Source organism: Myodes glareolus, chromosome 21, assembly GCF_982192425.1.
Source record: "Myodes glareolus chromosome 21, mMyoGla1.1, whole genome shotgun sequence".
NCBI classification, from domain to species: Eukaryota; Metazoa; Chordata; class Mammalia; order Rodentia; family Cricetidae; genus Myodes; species Myodes glareolus.
Genome location: NC_142046.1, coordinates 46,489,279 through 46,504,733, shown reverse-complemented (window position 1 = coordinate 46,504,733; position 15,455 = coordinate 46,489,279). Strand labels below are relative to the sequence as shown.

The window sequence follows — 15,455 nt, the reverse complement described above, 5'->3', positions numbered from 1 at the left end:
TTTCCCAGTGGACTGGAGCAAGCATAGACAGAAGCCTTTGTAGGAAAAGATGTCTTTCTGTGAGTTAAAGACACAGACCTGAGGTAATGCGTAGGTTATTTTGATTTGCTGGAAAACGAATTTAACATTCTGTAAGCTTTCAAGGTCAAAGCACCAGACTGTATTCTACTTGGTAACCACACACACCATCACTTCCCTGTGACTTTTCTTGGGGCCTTAATCTGATTGGCAGTTGTCTGGGAGCTCTTGGTGGTGTTAAGTGGCATTCTCAGGCTAAGGAACTCTTTAGAAATTGAGCTCTGGTTTATTCTGTGCTTCTCGTGTTCAGGTTTTGTTTTGCTTGGTCAGAGGCTGTTCATTTTGATCTGGAAATAAGATTGGCAAAATATAGGTGGCTTTAACCCAGCTCTGGGAAATACAAGGGACATTTATTTGTCGCCTGGAGTTTTCTATAACAATGGTGTAGGAAGAACTGTTTTCTGGGTGCATTAGAAGAAAAAGCCACTTTGTTTCTCCTCTTATCAAGCGATGAGAAGAGCAAGGCTTTGCCTTCTATTTGAGCCCAATGCGGTGCTTTTAGTGGATTCAGGGAACGAATCCAGGCAGAAGGTCACAGGTGAACACTCCCATTCTCAGCGGATTGAAGTTTCTTAAAAGACTTTGAACTTAAATCAACACTTTCAGAGGAAACTTTTCTTTTCTTTGTTTTCTCTCAAAGAAAAAGTTCTTGAAAATTAAGCAGAAAACAGAATTATGTGGTAACATTTTTTTTTTCTAACGGCAAGACCCTGCAAATACCTTAGAAGCAAAAATAAAATTTAAAACAATATGCAGTTTTCATTGTTTGTTGCTGTTGTTGTAAGCATCATTTAAAACTCCTCGAAGCTTTTCTTCCCGTTTCTCATTCTTACTCGTTGTTTTGAAGTAATTTAAGGAGGCCTTCCTGGCATTCTTTACTTATGTATGAGTGATGTTTGATGACTGCAATTCACTTTCTGATGTCTGAAAAGAAACTTCAGAAAGCTTATTTGAAAGAGGCTTAGTTCTTCCTTAGGCATCTAAGGGCAGGCAATATGACCTTCGTGAATAAGATTTTTTTTTTTTAAAAAATGTGTCCATATTGATTGTTTTTGTGTGACTCTGATCAAGTTCCCAAGTAAACTACCTCAAGCAGGAGGCCTTTTATCTTGGTTCTCAGTTCTGGGGGCGTCCATTCATGGTCACTGCTCCTGTATTTCCGTGCTGTAATAAGCAGACCATCAGGGTTACAGGAGCATGTGGAGAACAAAGGGACCAGAGGCAGGAGGACCCCAAGGACTGGTTTCCCACCTGCTAACACCCTCAGAGTCTCCCGGAATAACACCACTGGCTGTTCCACGCATGAACCAGTGGGGATCATTTCATAATTCGAACTGAGGTTGCAGCTGAGAAGTTTTAGTAACATTGAACAGAGTAGCTAGGCCGATTTTATGAAGTTAAAACAAACAGACAAATAAGCAAACAAAGTCTTTAAAATAATGGAGATGGATTTACACAAATGGCACCTATGGTTCGTTCTTGAGTGGCAATTCATAGGCTGGAGTTTACTCTTGTTTTGAAGACAGTATCAGTGAGCTATGTTTCAGAGAATTATTTTTTTTTGTATTAAAAATATAGGGAACTGAGAAAGAAGGATTACTTAACTGGCTAAAATTTGCTTGTTTTTAAAGTAGAGTTAAAGGAGGACAGTTAAGAGGAAAATTCATGAGGTGCCAAGTGAGCTGCTGTTTTCTCTTTGTTATCAGTCTTGGTGGCGTGGTTTATGGAGGTGCCTAGGCTTTCACACTGGTGTCCTGCAGCTTTTCACTCCCTCTACACATTACTTGTCTTCTTCTCAGAAAGATCTGCCCCAGCATTGTGTCTCTTCCTGTTGAACGCTATGCCTATGAATGCTAAAATAAGACAAGTAGCGACAAGCTGTGCTCAGTTGGTCATCAGCTGTCCTGGCCAGGGTTATTTAGATCTCTGTAGCTGTGGCTCCTCGAGGAATGGAATCAGCTGGAGGATGGAATGCAAATGTGCCTCCCAATCGAGATGCTGATGATGAATGCGTAAAGAATATCGAATATGATGTAGTGTTTCAAAGCCACATTCCGTGGGAAGAAAACTTTAAATTTGTTGTCAGACTTGTAGATGAGGCAGAAAGCATAGCTGCGTTCAGCCCTGTGGACTTTTACTGGCTTTATATATTATCTGAATTATCCATAGAGGAGAGACAGAGCATTGCTTTAAATGGGTAGAGCAGATGTATTTTGCTTTCTTAAATAGAGCCTAGGATTTGATAGCCTTTTGAAAGCATGTTTCTCCTTAATATTGTGAGGATATTCTTCTGACCTTACTGTTTGCATTTTTCAAACATTCAGTACCGCAGATCTGTGGAATTTTCTGAAGTACTCCATTGCTTATCTTCCCTTTCCAGATCTGGCTGTGAAGTGTGTGTGTGTGTGTGTGTGTGTGTGTGTGTGTGTGTGTGTGTGTGATGTCAACAAAGCACCAGACTGTATTCTACTTGGTAACCACACACACCACACTGTTTTTTTTTAGTTTCTTATTCATTGTGACTGTACAAACACAGCTTGATTTTTCTAACCCATTTTTATAATTAATTTTGAATTCCTCCTAAACTCAAATGACCTAAATTACTTTTATGGAAGGTTAAGATTAGATAATTTGAAATCCAGCTGCTGCTTTTATTTTCCTTACGTTCAGAACATGATTGTTGATTTTCGATAGAGTAGCAAATATGGACACTTTCCAAAATCGGAAGAAATAGATCATTAAAGCAATAGAAAATAGGAGAGTGACTTATACTTTTCCTGGTTATAGAATTAGGACTCACTGAGGTGACCGTGTAAGCATCAGCGGGAGCTTCCACGTAGGCTGACGCAGGGTCTTGCAGGAGAAAGGCCATCAGTTTGGGTCAGGTGCAAGGGCTCAGTCAACCTAGACAGCTTGGCTAGCTTTAAAGCCGAAACATAAGTTGCCCACTAGGTTATCATAATAATTTCATAAGGATACCCTAACAGATTAGCACAAACTTGGTGAACTATGAACTGGAGAAGTTTATTGTCACAATTCTGGAGGGTCATGTTCCGTTGGAGGGCTCTGAAGGGAGCCTGAGTGTCTCCCTTCCTAGGTGCCCGGTACTGCTGATGTTCCTTGGCTTGTTGCCACATCACTTCATCTCTGATTTGATTTCCAATTCCCTTTGCTGTCTATTTCAAATCCCTTTCTGTCTGTGTTTTGAAGGATGCCTAAGGACAGATTGAGAGACTAACTATTCCTCAATTCCATATGTTTGCTGTTGGATGTCTGCAAAGGCTTGCCCTTTGTAGGATAGCATTTACAGATTCCAGGAGTTAGGCTCCAGTATCTTTAGGGACATAATTCAACCTATTTAGGGCATTATGCAAATGAAATGTATCAGTGACATGCTCACACACTGAGCCACGCAGAGATGCAATCTCTTTCTGTAACTGGAATGAATTTTGGACTCTGCTTCTCCTGCTATCAGAAAAACAGAGAATTTAACCTCATGGTATTTGCTCGGAGTCCAGATTGTTCTGTTGGGGTCAATAATTCAAGTTCTGTGGTAAGCTGCCTTTGGTTTGAAATGTTTATATTCGACCATTGAGACCCCTTTTACCTTCCCAGCATTCTGGTGGGACACATCGTTCTCAGCCAAGATATTTGTCTTATCCTTGTGTCACTGTCTTCTCCGTGTTCCGGAAGCTTCTGCTTCTCTCATTCTTCCTTTATGGACAGCACAGGCCTTTCAAACTTAGGGTCTTTCTTCTTTGTTTCTTTCTTTTCCTTTCTTTCTTTCTTTCTTTCTTTCTTTCTTTCTTTCTTTCTTTCTTTCCTTCCTTCCTTCCTTCCTTCCTTCCTTCCTTCCTTCCTTCCTTCTTTCTTTCTTTCTTTCTTTCTTTCTTTCTTTCTTTCTTTCTTTCTTTCTTTCTTTCAATTTTCAGTTCTCCCATCTTCCTTCTGGGGACATAACACTCATCCTGGCATGCTGTGAGGTTGGCATTGCCACCAACATCTGCTTCTGTTTGATGCATGAGTTCTTAAGGATTAAAAAAATTAAGTCTATGGTTTTAGCCACTCCTCACATTACAGCTTATAGGGACCATGGCACCCTGAAAGTCCTTCTCTTCCTGAAGGGGAGCAGAGAGAGTCCTTGGTTCCTTCATGACCCAGGGTCTGACCTGACTCTCTCTCCCCTTCATTATTCCCTTACCTGTAACTCCCTTTTCAGAAAAGGTTGGGTCCCTGTCTGAGGCAGCAGAGGACCATGCTAGACATGATTCTTCCCAAGCAATTTTATCTGCCCAAGATTGATGAAATATACCTTGAAGTTTAACCACCAAGAAAATGGCTGTCTGTGGCTTCTTTGTCTCTGTGTTGGTATACCTTCAGGGCGGGGCATAAACTCCTTCCTTATTGTTAGAGACAGGCAACTGTACAAAGAAACACAGGTAACTAAAGCCAGGAAACAGCTATCATTATTTCTTCTCTCGGTGGCTGCAAAGAATATGGGTGCAGCTCCGTGTGCAGCATGTGTACCCATTTTAGCTTCGAAGCATGAGCTAGATTTGTGGGAAGATAAACAGAAGTTAGTGCTCAGGTTCTGCTAAAATGGCACTCTGCGCTGTAGTCCATTGATCTCTTGGCCTCACTAGCTTGGTCTCAGTCTTCCCAGTTCTTTCGTACTAATTGCAGTCCTTCCAAGCTTAGACCGAGACCCGCAGTGTCTTCCACCACTTGGCCTTTTTACGCACACATTTGGAGCCTCTCCTCCATTCCCACGGCTTAGACCTTCAGATGCACCCAGATTCTTCCCACCTTTTACAAAGCCCACAGCTACTATGTCAATCTAATCTCTACCATCGAATCTAGCCTGCCCGGGTTAACTCCAATCAACTTCCTAAGTGGACTTCATGTTTTCAGTCCTTGGAACTGTTAAAAATCTGCTCTACACTCCACGGCGAGTATGATGCAGCTCTAACAGTCCAAACCTGTTATTTCACGTTGTTCCTCTGTTCATTATACTGACTCCCATCAGTCCTTACCCTGGAGGGTGGAGTTCAACACCCCTCTCTCTACGCCTCTAGAATCTCTTCTTCTGATTCTGTCCTGTCACTCACTCAACATTACTTATGCCCACTGCCATGCTGTGCATCAAACATCGCAGCCTCACCCTCACCCCGGACGCTGCCTTCTTACTCCTCAGTGTGTGCTTGGCTCTGGCCTTTGTCTTGGCATCTTTGCTGGAAGCTCACCCTCCCCACAGGCCCTTCTCCATAAAGCCCCTGGAAATGAACCCTTTGCCTTGCTCTCAGCACATTCCGTCTTCCCTGTGCCATCCTTTCCTGTCAGTTTATTGCCATCATTAAAGGGCTCACATTCTATTTATTGTCTGTGCTTTTCTATAAGGGGCTTCACCAGGGCAGTCCTTCTTTTCTGGTTTTGTCCATTTCAAACCTTCCAGGTCCTAAGAGGAGCGTCGGACCCTTGCAGGCCTTTGGTGACAATTCGAATGGATAGATGGATGGATAAGGGGTCATTGCCAGGTCTTACAGTTTCATGTCATGAGAAGTAGAAATGGATAAGTATATTTTGGCAGGATTCTCATGGGCGGTGGTTGAGGGTTGACTGCTGTGATTCCAGTGCATCTGAGATACAGAGAGTAACTGGAGGTTTGGGGACTAGCAACGAGATTCTGTGAGGAAATATGGCGGCCCATTGGCATGGTGGCATCGGGAATGGGCTGTGGTGGTTTGTTGTTTCTGAGAGGGATGTGGAGAGAGCACAACGGCCAGCTGGGAATAGTAGGAAGAAGGGATACAGAGTGGGAGGCAGAAAAACGTGCTGAAGGGATTTTAAGTTTGACGTTTCTTTGAGAGAATATGGCAAAATGAGATGGTATTAACATTCACGAAAATAAGATTTTAAGAAGAACAAGTACTTCTAGGTTTGAAAGGAAGATAATTGTAAAGGTAGTGAAGCACACTATTAAATTGTGGTAGAATAGCATAAATAAAATTTAGCATCTTAGCCAATGTGACTGTGCAGGTCAGTGGGCGTATATGCCACATAAGCTCTGTAGACCTGGCACCTGCCTGCAGGATGCGCTCTTCCCACACTGAAACGCTTTTCTAGTTAAGCAGTAATGCTCTATTTCTCCTTCCTGCCAGCTCTGGAAACTCCCATTCGTTTCTCTGTCACTTTACATTGGAGCATTTTCGGTACCTTTATAGGGGTTTTTATGGCGTGTTTGTCTTTTTTTTGTTGTTTTTTGAGACAGGGTTTCTCTGTAGCTTTGGAGCCTGTCCAGGAACCAGCTCTTCTAGACCTGGCTGGCCTTGAACTCACAGAGATCCGCCTGCCTCTGCCTCCTGAGTGCTGAGATTAAAGGTGTGTGCCACCACCGCCTGGCAGTGTTTTTGTTTCTGCCTGATTTCATTTAGTACAGAGTCTTTAGGGTTTATCATGTTTAGTGTACATCATACCTTCATTTCTTTTAAGATTGATTTCCTATCTTGTTTATTTGTTATATATTTTATATCTATTTATCTATATCTATGGATTTTAAGGTTGATTTTCTATCTTGTTTATTTATTTTCTATTTTATGTCCATTTATCTATATCTATTTTCTTTTTCTTTTTTCTTTTTTTTTTTTTGTTTTATCAAGTCAATGTTTCTCTGTAGCTTTGGAGTCAGTCTTGGAACTAGCTCTTATAGACCAGGTTGGCCTCAAACTCACAGAGATCCACCTGCCTCTGCCTTCCGAGAACTGGTATTAAGGCTTGTGTCACCACCGCCCGGCTCTATATCTATTTTCTGTCTCGTTAATTGTGTCCTCCATGGGCATGGTATTGTTTTTGCCTTCTTTAGGCACAAATATCTTCTGGAAGTTTAACTTTCATTTCTGCGGGACTTAGAGCCAGATGTGAAATTGGGAGTGGTACCTAGTGATGATTCTGATCTACTGTTTTAAAAAAAAATGATGGTGTGGACCTTGGCTGTCGGCAATTTTTTTTTTTTTGAGGAGGTGGAGAATCTCAGCAGTGGGAAGGACACTTTTAGGCAGAGATCTCACTTTGGGGAACTCTATGAATGTGTCAAAAAGAGCCACTTGATTTAGAGAAGAAAGGAAGGAATAAAGCCAAAGCCAGAAAGGGAAGCAATGAAAGGAACAAGCCAGTGAGACGGAAACAAAGAATTTGCCTTGCCCAGGAGCAGTTATAGCATCTCATCCATATACACTGAGACGAATTCCTTTTAGAGAACAGGCTTCTGCTTACGTGTATTTGCTTACAAGGGTTCCTATAGTGTGGCCCAGATCATGTCTGAGTGTTGAACGTCTGAGACTCTGCTTCTTTTCAAAGAGGTCCTAGGAACATTCAAAGAACAGAGGAGCTCATATTCCCTTTTTAGCTATTCTAGGCTTTCTCTTCCGTATCAGGAATTTCATAATTAAATTTTCCTGACTTTTTTTGTGGGAGAATGAGCTGCACCAAGAAAGGTGAGTTCAACCCATGGGAGCAGCTTCGTGACTTTTCATACACAACATGTTCCCGAGTAACATCTACAGGAATGAGCAGAATTGTGACCTCACTCCGTTGCTTCATGCACTCCCCACTCAGCTTCCATCTCCATTACTCCTGGCTACATGGATGAATTTTCCTCACGCCAAACCTTATGTGAAAGGACTCATGCAATATACGTCTTCTTTCACTTATGAGATTTCTTCTTGGCATTATTGTAGAATATAGTTGTTGTGTGCTCTTAAAAAACCATTTTCATGTCTCCATATATGGGTATATAGGTAGTCTCCAGTTTGGGGCTGTTATGAATAATACAAATACAGATACCTTCACAGTTTACATTACAATAGATGTTAGGCTGGTTATGTTTGACTTTTTTAAAGTTACCACTGCTTGGTTCATTTAATATTTTTTTCTTTTTCTACTAAATACCTTCCTTCTTAGTTAATTATCTTCTTTGTTAAGACAGGATCTATTTTCCTTGAATTAGTTTTGAGAGTCTAAAGTGCCACAAGGAATTGAGCTTCACAAAAAAATTGTCTTCACATGAGTGGAAATTTCCCTTTAAGGCAACTGTTTTAATTTTTTCAGCTACCTAGATTATGAGTCTTAAAATGCACAGGGAACCTGTCAAAATTCTTCATCTCTTAATGAGGTGAATTGTTCAAACCTGGAGCAAATATTTTAATTTTGGCACCAGGATGAGTTAAAGAAAGAATAGCTTTCATGTCTTAGGACAGATTTGTCATCAAACTTATACTGCAATTTACATAGCAATAGAAGGAGACTGAGAATTAGCAGAGATGGCATTTGTGATATTTTATGTAATTTTCTTTTAAGGTGACTGTGTTGGCATAAAAGTTAATATAATAATTCAGATGAAAAGAAATCTTGCCTGTGTGGATATTTAAGCACTTAGACAAAACTTGCTGTTTAATAATGCATTGTGGGTGCGTCATCATTTACTCTATATGTTTGTGTGCTGATGTAGCTGGGCGCATCTTCATGTTTGTCTGCTGAGCTGTTTCCGGGTCTGCCAATCTACTCATTGAAACATTCTTACAGAAAGAACAATAGAAGACCATGAGTTGGTGGTTGAAGTGCTGTCTCACTGGGGGATGGAAGAAGACAATAAGCTGTATCTTAGGAAAAATTATGCCAAATATGAATTTTTTAAGAACCCAATGGTGAGTGAACTCTCCATTAACAGTGACAGAATTAAATGAGTCAGTTAAACTTTATGTGCAGGAGAGCGTTATTCGGAGTAAGACAGAGCTGGTTACTTTGGATTTGTGCTCTGGTTTCTTATCCCAGCCATGGTGAGCTCACGTGATGCTTGGTCATGTTCATTCATAGATAAAATGCTGCAGCATTTTTGACAAAATCTGAATGGAAGTGAATTTGGTTATTTAATTGCAAACTACTGGGAAAGCCAATGTTAGATACTTTCTGTGGCCTATCCCTCCTGCCTTTTAAAACACAAAGCCAAAGAAATTCTGTATTTGCTTTAAAAGAAAAATGAATTGTTATAGGTCCCCAAGTGTCTTCCAGAACATTACAGTTTAGAACATTTCATAGAATTATGGGAAGTAAGGCATTCTCTAAATTAAATCAGCGATTGTTATAAACACTGTAGCTTTACCAGATATTTAAGACTGATATATCTCTTTCTTTAAATTACTTCATTTTCAGCGTAGTAACTTCTGAACTAAGTAGAAATGAGATAAAGAACAGCACATTACCTAGTAAACACTGTGTTCATTACAGTTCTCTTTAAAAGAAAGTAAATGCTTGTCATCCTAATGAAGTCTGCGGATTCAGAGAAGTCAGAATCGCCTCTGGACTCATTATTTTAAATTGTTTTTGTCTCTGCAGCTCTGGTGTATTTTTATACTAAGTTTTGGATAATTGGATTGAAACAATCCTTTATGAAAAATATATGATACACACCATAATAGAATATTTCCAAACCCTGGAAGACCTTATGTTCTCTTTTATTGTAACTTATTAATAGAAACATAATGGGTTGATCTTTGACAAAGCAAACGAGAGTTCTAATAACGATAAAATGGAATTAGATTCGAAGGAAAAGTATTTTCTTGTGGGGAGTCTTTATTAAGGCACTCATTTAAAGGTTATATTGAAGGAAATATGGCTTAGAGTACAATTTTCATTTTATTTATTTTTATTTAAATAAAGCTTGACACTCATTTTTCTAGATCTGAGTAGTGGTTCTTAACTTGGGGGTAATGTGACAATCTATAGGAGCTTTTTTTTTTTAAAATTCGCACAGCACGGGTGAGTAGGAAAGTAGCTATGGGGTGAGGGTAGAAAGCTGGGCGTTAACCATCTCTAACACACAGGTCAGCCCCAACAGCGCAGAAGTTTCCCACCATGGTATTAGTAGATAGCCGTTGACTAACTCTCTCTTGAAGTAAATAGAGTAGAATATATGTTTCCAAACTTTTCCTATCATGAAATTTACCTCGGGGAGCCCCACGACTTATTAAAAACACAGACTTCGAGACCTGTCCAAATCTACTGAATCAGAAAAGTCAAGAATGAAGAGCTGGGACTTTCTATTTTAAACAACTTCCTGGGGTGAATTTTATGATTAAACTAGTTGGGAGAAACAGTGGGAAGAAATGAGTGGCCTTTTAGCTTTCCAGGTGAGTCCTGGCTGTTTTGTGTTCTGGCCTATGACTTTTGACACAGCCTTTGCCCCTTACGTCTTGACTTTGTGAAATGGGTCAGACCTTCCAGTATCTGGTAGGGTGATTGCGGAACTGGAGGAAGAGATTAGAACAAATTCAATATAAACTCAAGGGCTAGGATTTCTCCATTAATGTGATTGGGGTGTCAGCTGATCTGGAGACACAATGCCACCTGGGTTCTTTAAGAAGCTATTTCTTTAGGTTCAGAAATGGCATTTTTCAAATCATTTTGTGGGAATTTTAGACATGCTGGTTTTAAGACATTTTGCCACCGTGGCATCATTCCTGGCAGAGGGTTGGGACTGATTTAACTTCTATCTTTGGTCAGTATTTCTTTCCAGAGCACATGGTGTCTTTTGCAACGGAGACCAATGGCGAAAGATCCCCTACACAAATGCTGCAGGTAAAATGTTTTCCTTCAAATATGTAAGAACACCAAAATGGAAACCTTGCTTTCCTAGCTTCCTAAATTTTTGCCAGATTTTGAAATGTTGTAGCCTGCAAGATTCATATTTTCCCCTGAAGATAAAAAGGAAAAAGAAGCCCGAATAAATCATTTGCTAAATAATAAATTAGCACTGCCCATCCTGACGGTAAAGATTTTCAAAATTAAAAAATGTTTTCTGTGTAAGAAAACTTGTGTGTAGTTTATATTTAAAAATGTGCATCTGTTGAAAAATGTGCATCTTCTTAGTAAGCTGCAGACATTCGACTGGTATTTGAGAGAAAATTCACAGCAGCTAAATGAGTCGAAAAGAAAGGGGGTGCAATGTATTCATTCCATAAGCCAGCACTTGCAGTGCTGTGGGGGAGACTCATGCATCAATCCTAAAACATCCTTAGCATCTCCAGAAAGTTGACCTTCTGACCACTGGGCTCATTTCTGTCACCCTGTCTGTGGCTTGGAATGGTTATTTACTCAGACATTGTCTTTACAGTCAACTGTTTGGGCAATGTTATTTCCAAGAGATGAAGAGATCTGGCAGCCAAGGTTGTTTTTCACAGGTTCATTAGTGCTGTTTAAGCCAAACCTGGGTTTTCACAAATTCAATTAATGGTAATGGTCTCTGGTCCAGTGTTTATAGCCTGCCTTTTGATATATTAGGCAGGGGCATTTAGCACACGTTTCTTTCCTGAGAATTTCTAAATAGGGGTGTTTTATTTTTACCCTTAAGGATATTCGATAAATATTTGTTCGATTATTTTTTTTTTCTACAAACAGCTTCCATACTGCAGGGTCTCATGGAATCACCCCTTGGAGTAGTAGCGGGGAACCCCAAAGCTTTGCCTGTGGATTCTTCACTGATTTGTGTGATGTGGTGGTGGGAATGAGTTTTTCTTCCACCTCGTATCCTAAATTGTCCTCTCCCATGATTCTTTTGCCTTAATGTTAAATTATAATAAAAAGGAAAATCACAGGCTTTAGAATCAGATAGTCCAGCGCATGCCCTGACCTCTCTTCTCCACTGAGGCAATGTTTCTACTTTTTAAAAGGTTTCTTCTCTTTCTAGCGTGACCCCTCTGACTCTTCTTTAAAAATTTAATTGGTTTGGTTTAATAACTTGGAAAGCACTCAAACTAAAAAACCTACTTGCCTGTTTTGCATATCAATTAATTAATGGCTCATTGCATCAAAAAATTTTAGTGATTTACTTAAAAATGTAAATATCTCCTATCAGCATTTCCCTGAATGTATTCCAGGCCTTTAGGGTATATTACGCCATTTCAGTTAATGATTTCTGCTATTTTAAATTTTCCCATTTTTGCCTCTGTGTACTCATAGGGATTTCTGTTTCCGTTTAGGAGTCGCTAATGCATTTTCACTGTCTTAATAAGGACACAGCATAGCCACTCACGGCTCTTCTTTGCCTTTTCCCCAGCCTCACATGCCCACGGCCTCAACTAATTACTGCTTTGTAACAAACTGGTCCAAATCTGAATGGCTTAGAGTACCTGCTCACATTTTACCAGTCATGAGCTGGGTAAGAGTTTGCTGGCTGGCTCAGTTCTGCAGCTGTTTGGCTCAGTGGCTAGAGGCGGAGCATCCCCTTCAAAGCCGACTTTTCACTCTGTCTCTCCCCATGGTGTCTCATTCCCACTTTCATTAGACTTCTTGCTCATGGGGGTCTCAGGTCACCCACCTTTTTTTTTTTTTTTCTGACAGCTGGTTTCAATGAATCAATTCATGGAAGCCATCAAACCTGCCCTTTGCCTAGAATTGGAGTGTTACCCCAAACAAAATCTAAGGGTGACAGGTTGATGAAGATTCGGAGGGTGAAAAACAGATGCCACCTCTCCATGATTCAATGTGAAGATTGTGTTGTGGACGAGAATGTGGGCTAGAAGATGCTGTTAAATTCTCTTTAAAACCCTACCTTGCCTTGCCCACCTAAAATGGCAGAAGACAAAGAGAGATTGCATGCTCTATCCTCACTAGGTTTGTCTCAGCTGTCTGAGTAAAAAGTGAAGTTAGGATAGTGGTCCTACAGTATACTGCATTGCACAATATCTTTTATAGGCAAAATAGTTGCTTGGGAATCTATGGGTAGATAAGATAAAAGTATCAGGACATAATTCCCCAGACTTTTTTTATAGAAATTCAAATAATTTGTGATTTGGGTTTTTATCCATTTATTGATTACTTGGACCATATATTTATTGAAGGCCCTTAATGTGGAACTTGGGCCAGGTTATTGATAGAGTTCTACCAAGCATGCATTGTAATCTCTGTACCGAAGAAGCACTATTGATGCAGTTTAATTTTGTGTGCTCGAGTCTGACAGGTAAAAGACTATTGGCATCATTGTCCCCATAAGATTATGAATGCATCTAATGTGTTTTCCAGATGTTTTTAAGTTCAAACACATATCCCGAAATCCATGGCTTTCTACATGCAAAAGAACAAGGAAAGAAGTCTTGGAAAAAAGTTTACTTTTTCCTGAGAAGATCTGGTTTATATTTTTCTACTAAAGGTACATCAAAGGTAAGCCAGTGTCTGGGGTATGTTCTGAGCTATCTATTAGCTCTACGATATCAAGTCTGACTTCGTTATGGCAATTTCTTTCTTAGTTGATATCCAGAGTTGGAAATTTATCTGAATCCTAGTCATCTGCTATAATACTTATTAAAAGTCTTTGAACTTACTTTATACTGATTTTATCTGTTCTGTAGCATTTATGGAGCCTGGTTGCTCTTATTCCCATATCAAAGGCATCATTTCCTTCCACTACAAACCAATTTTCTGCTTCTTCTTACTCATCGGAGGTTTCCGATTTCGAAACCTAATAGAATTTTCAGTTTTTCTTTTCAAAAAAAATATTCATTTTTTTTATACGCGCATTGTGCTGTGTGCCTGAGTGTATGTCTGTGCACCACATGCACGCAGGACCCTGGGGTGGTCAGAAGAAGAGCCTGAAACTGGAGTTAGAGGCAGTTGTGTGCTGTCACTTAGGAGCTGGGAATGAACCCAGGCCTTCTACAAGAGCGGTAAATACTCTCAACCACTGAGGCATCTCTCCAGCCCCTACGTCAGTTTATACAACTGGTCTCCAGAAGCAGGCAAAAAAAACCCCAAAATACCTATTATAAGACTTGGGGTAATAATACTTTAAATGTTGGTTGTCAATTGACATCATAATATTCTTCTAATCTACATATGAGGCAGGCAATAATAGCTCAGTGAGTAAAGGCATTCACTGCTAAACCTAGCAAACTGAGTTCAAGGTTGTTTGAACTCACATGTTGGAAGGAGAGAACTGACTCCCACAAGTTTTCCTTTGAAACCTCCACTCCATAAGCACACACACACACACACACACACACACACACACACACACCCGATAATGTAATTTACTTATGAAGAAAATTCTGAATTCACCAACTTAAAACAATCTATGAAAATAAGAGAACTTCAGTTTTGTAGACCTTAATATTTATGTTATCTGATGTGCTACATGGCATGTCTACCTAGTAAAGAGAATGTTTCTCATTTTCGTTCCTTATTTTTCTTGTGGGGGTGTCTTGTTTGAATACTTTCACTTCCAAGGAAGATTGCATGGGACTTACTAATCATTATCATAAGACTTGGCGATATGGCTGTGAATTACATGTTAGTGAAAGCCCTAAGTACCGTCTTTCCTTCCTTTTCCTTACATAAGCATACCAATATATTTTGAGAACTGAATCTACATAGCCTCTTAATATGTATTTTATTATCAAATTAGGTTCTGTCAATGATAATATATATATATATATATATATATATTCCAAAGTATCACAACAGTAAGAAAACCTTTCTATTTCAATTCCTCATTTTAGTTTATTTTTTATTAAAGAAGATTTATAGCAAGTCTTTTCTGTCCCACCTGCCAGAACCCAGACAACCAAATGAAGACTTATTATGAATTATGATAGTTGGCTGATAGCTTAGGCTTGTTTCTAACTAGTTCTTTTAGTTTAAATTAAGCCATGTCTTTTAATCTACAATCTTTTATGTGACTTGGTTACCCTTACTTTGTAAAGCCAATGTTGCTTCTTCTGCATCTCTGGCATCTCCTACAATCTTGTTACAGCATCCTCTGTGCCTGGAAATCCTGTCTAACTATTTGGTCATTCAGCTTTTTGTTAAATCAATTCAATTCAATTTGTACATCTTCACAGTGTACAAAGATATTATTCAGTAATAAAGGTTTTCTTCCAAAAAATATTTTCAGTCCCGGTATGGTGGTACATGCCTTTAATTCTAAAACTTTGAGAGGATCTTAGTAAGTTCAAGGCCAGCCTGGACTATATAGTGAGTTCCAGAATAACCAGGACTACATAGAGAGACCGTTTTAAAAGCCAAAATAAATAAATAAACAATTAAAAATTTCTGCTTTATTCTCCGAAGAAGTACACTTTTTAGATCCAAATGCTTAGGAATAGTGATACACAATGACATCTTTTGAGCTGGGATAGCTTACTGGGAAATGACAATGAAATGTATTCCAGTTCACACTGCTAAATGTATTTGGTGTTTGTGCGCGCGCTGTTGCTAAACACTGTGCATACACGACCACCTGGGATCTTGTTAAAATGCAGATACTGATTCAGCGGGCCCCACATGGGCCCTGGAATTTTACATTTCTAACAAGCTCCCAGGTGGAACAGGTT

The 15,455-nt window shown here is 39.6% G+C and overlaps 1 protein-coding gene across 3 annotated transcripts in view; it reads left to right on the top strand.

Moving 5' to 3' along the window:
• Grb14 (growth factor receptor bound protein 14) overlaps window positions 1-15,455 on the top strand; it is a 109,155-nt gene that overhangs the window by 74,436 nt on the left and 19,264 nt on the right. For all 3 annotated transcript variants that reach the window (XM_085681040.2, XM_085681039.2, XM_048425699.3), the window contains 3 exons: window positions 8,656-8,777; window positions 10,633-10,707; window positions 13,150-13,287. In XM_085681040.2, the coding sequence (XP_085537166.2) occupies window positions 8,656-8,777; window positions 10,633-10,707; window positions 13,150-13,287 (335 nt within the window). The remainder of the gene's footprint in view (window positions 1-8,655; window positions 8,778-10,632; window positions 10,708-13,149; window positions 13,288-15,455) is intronic.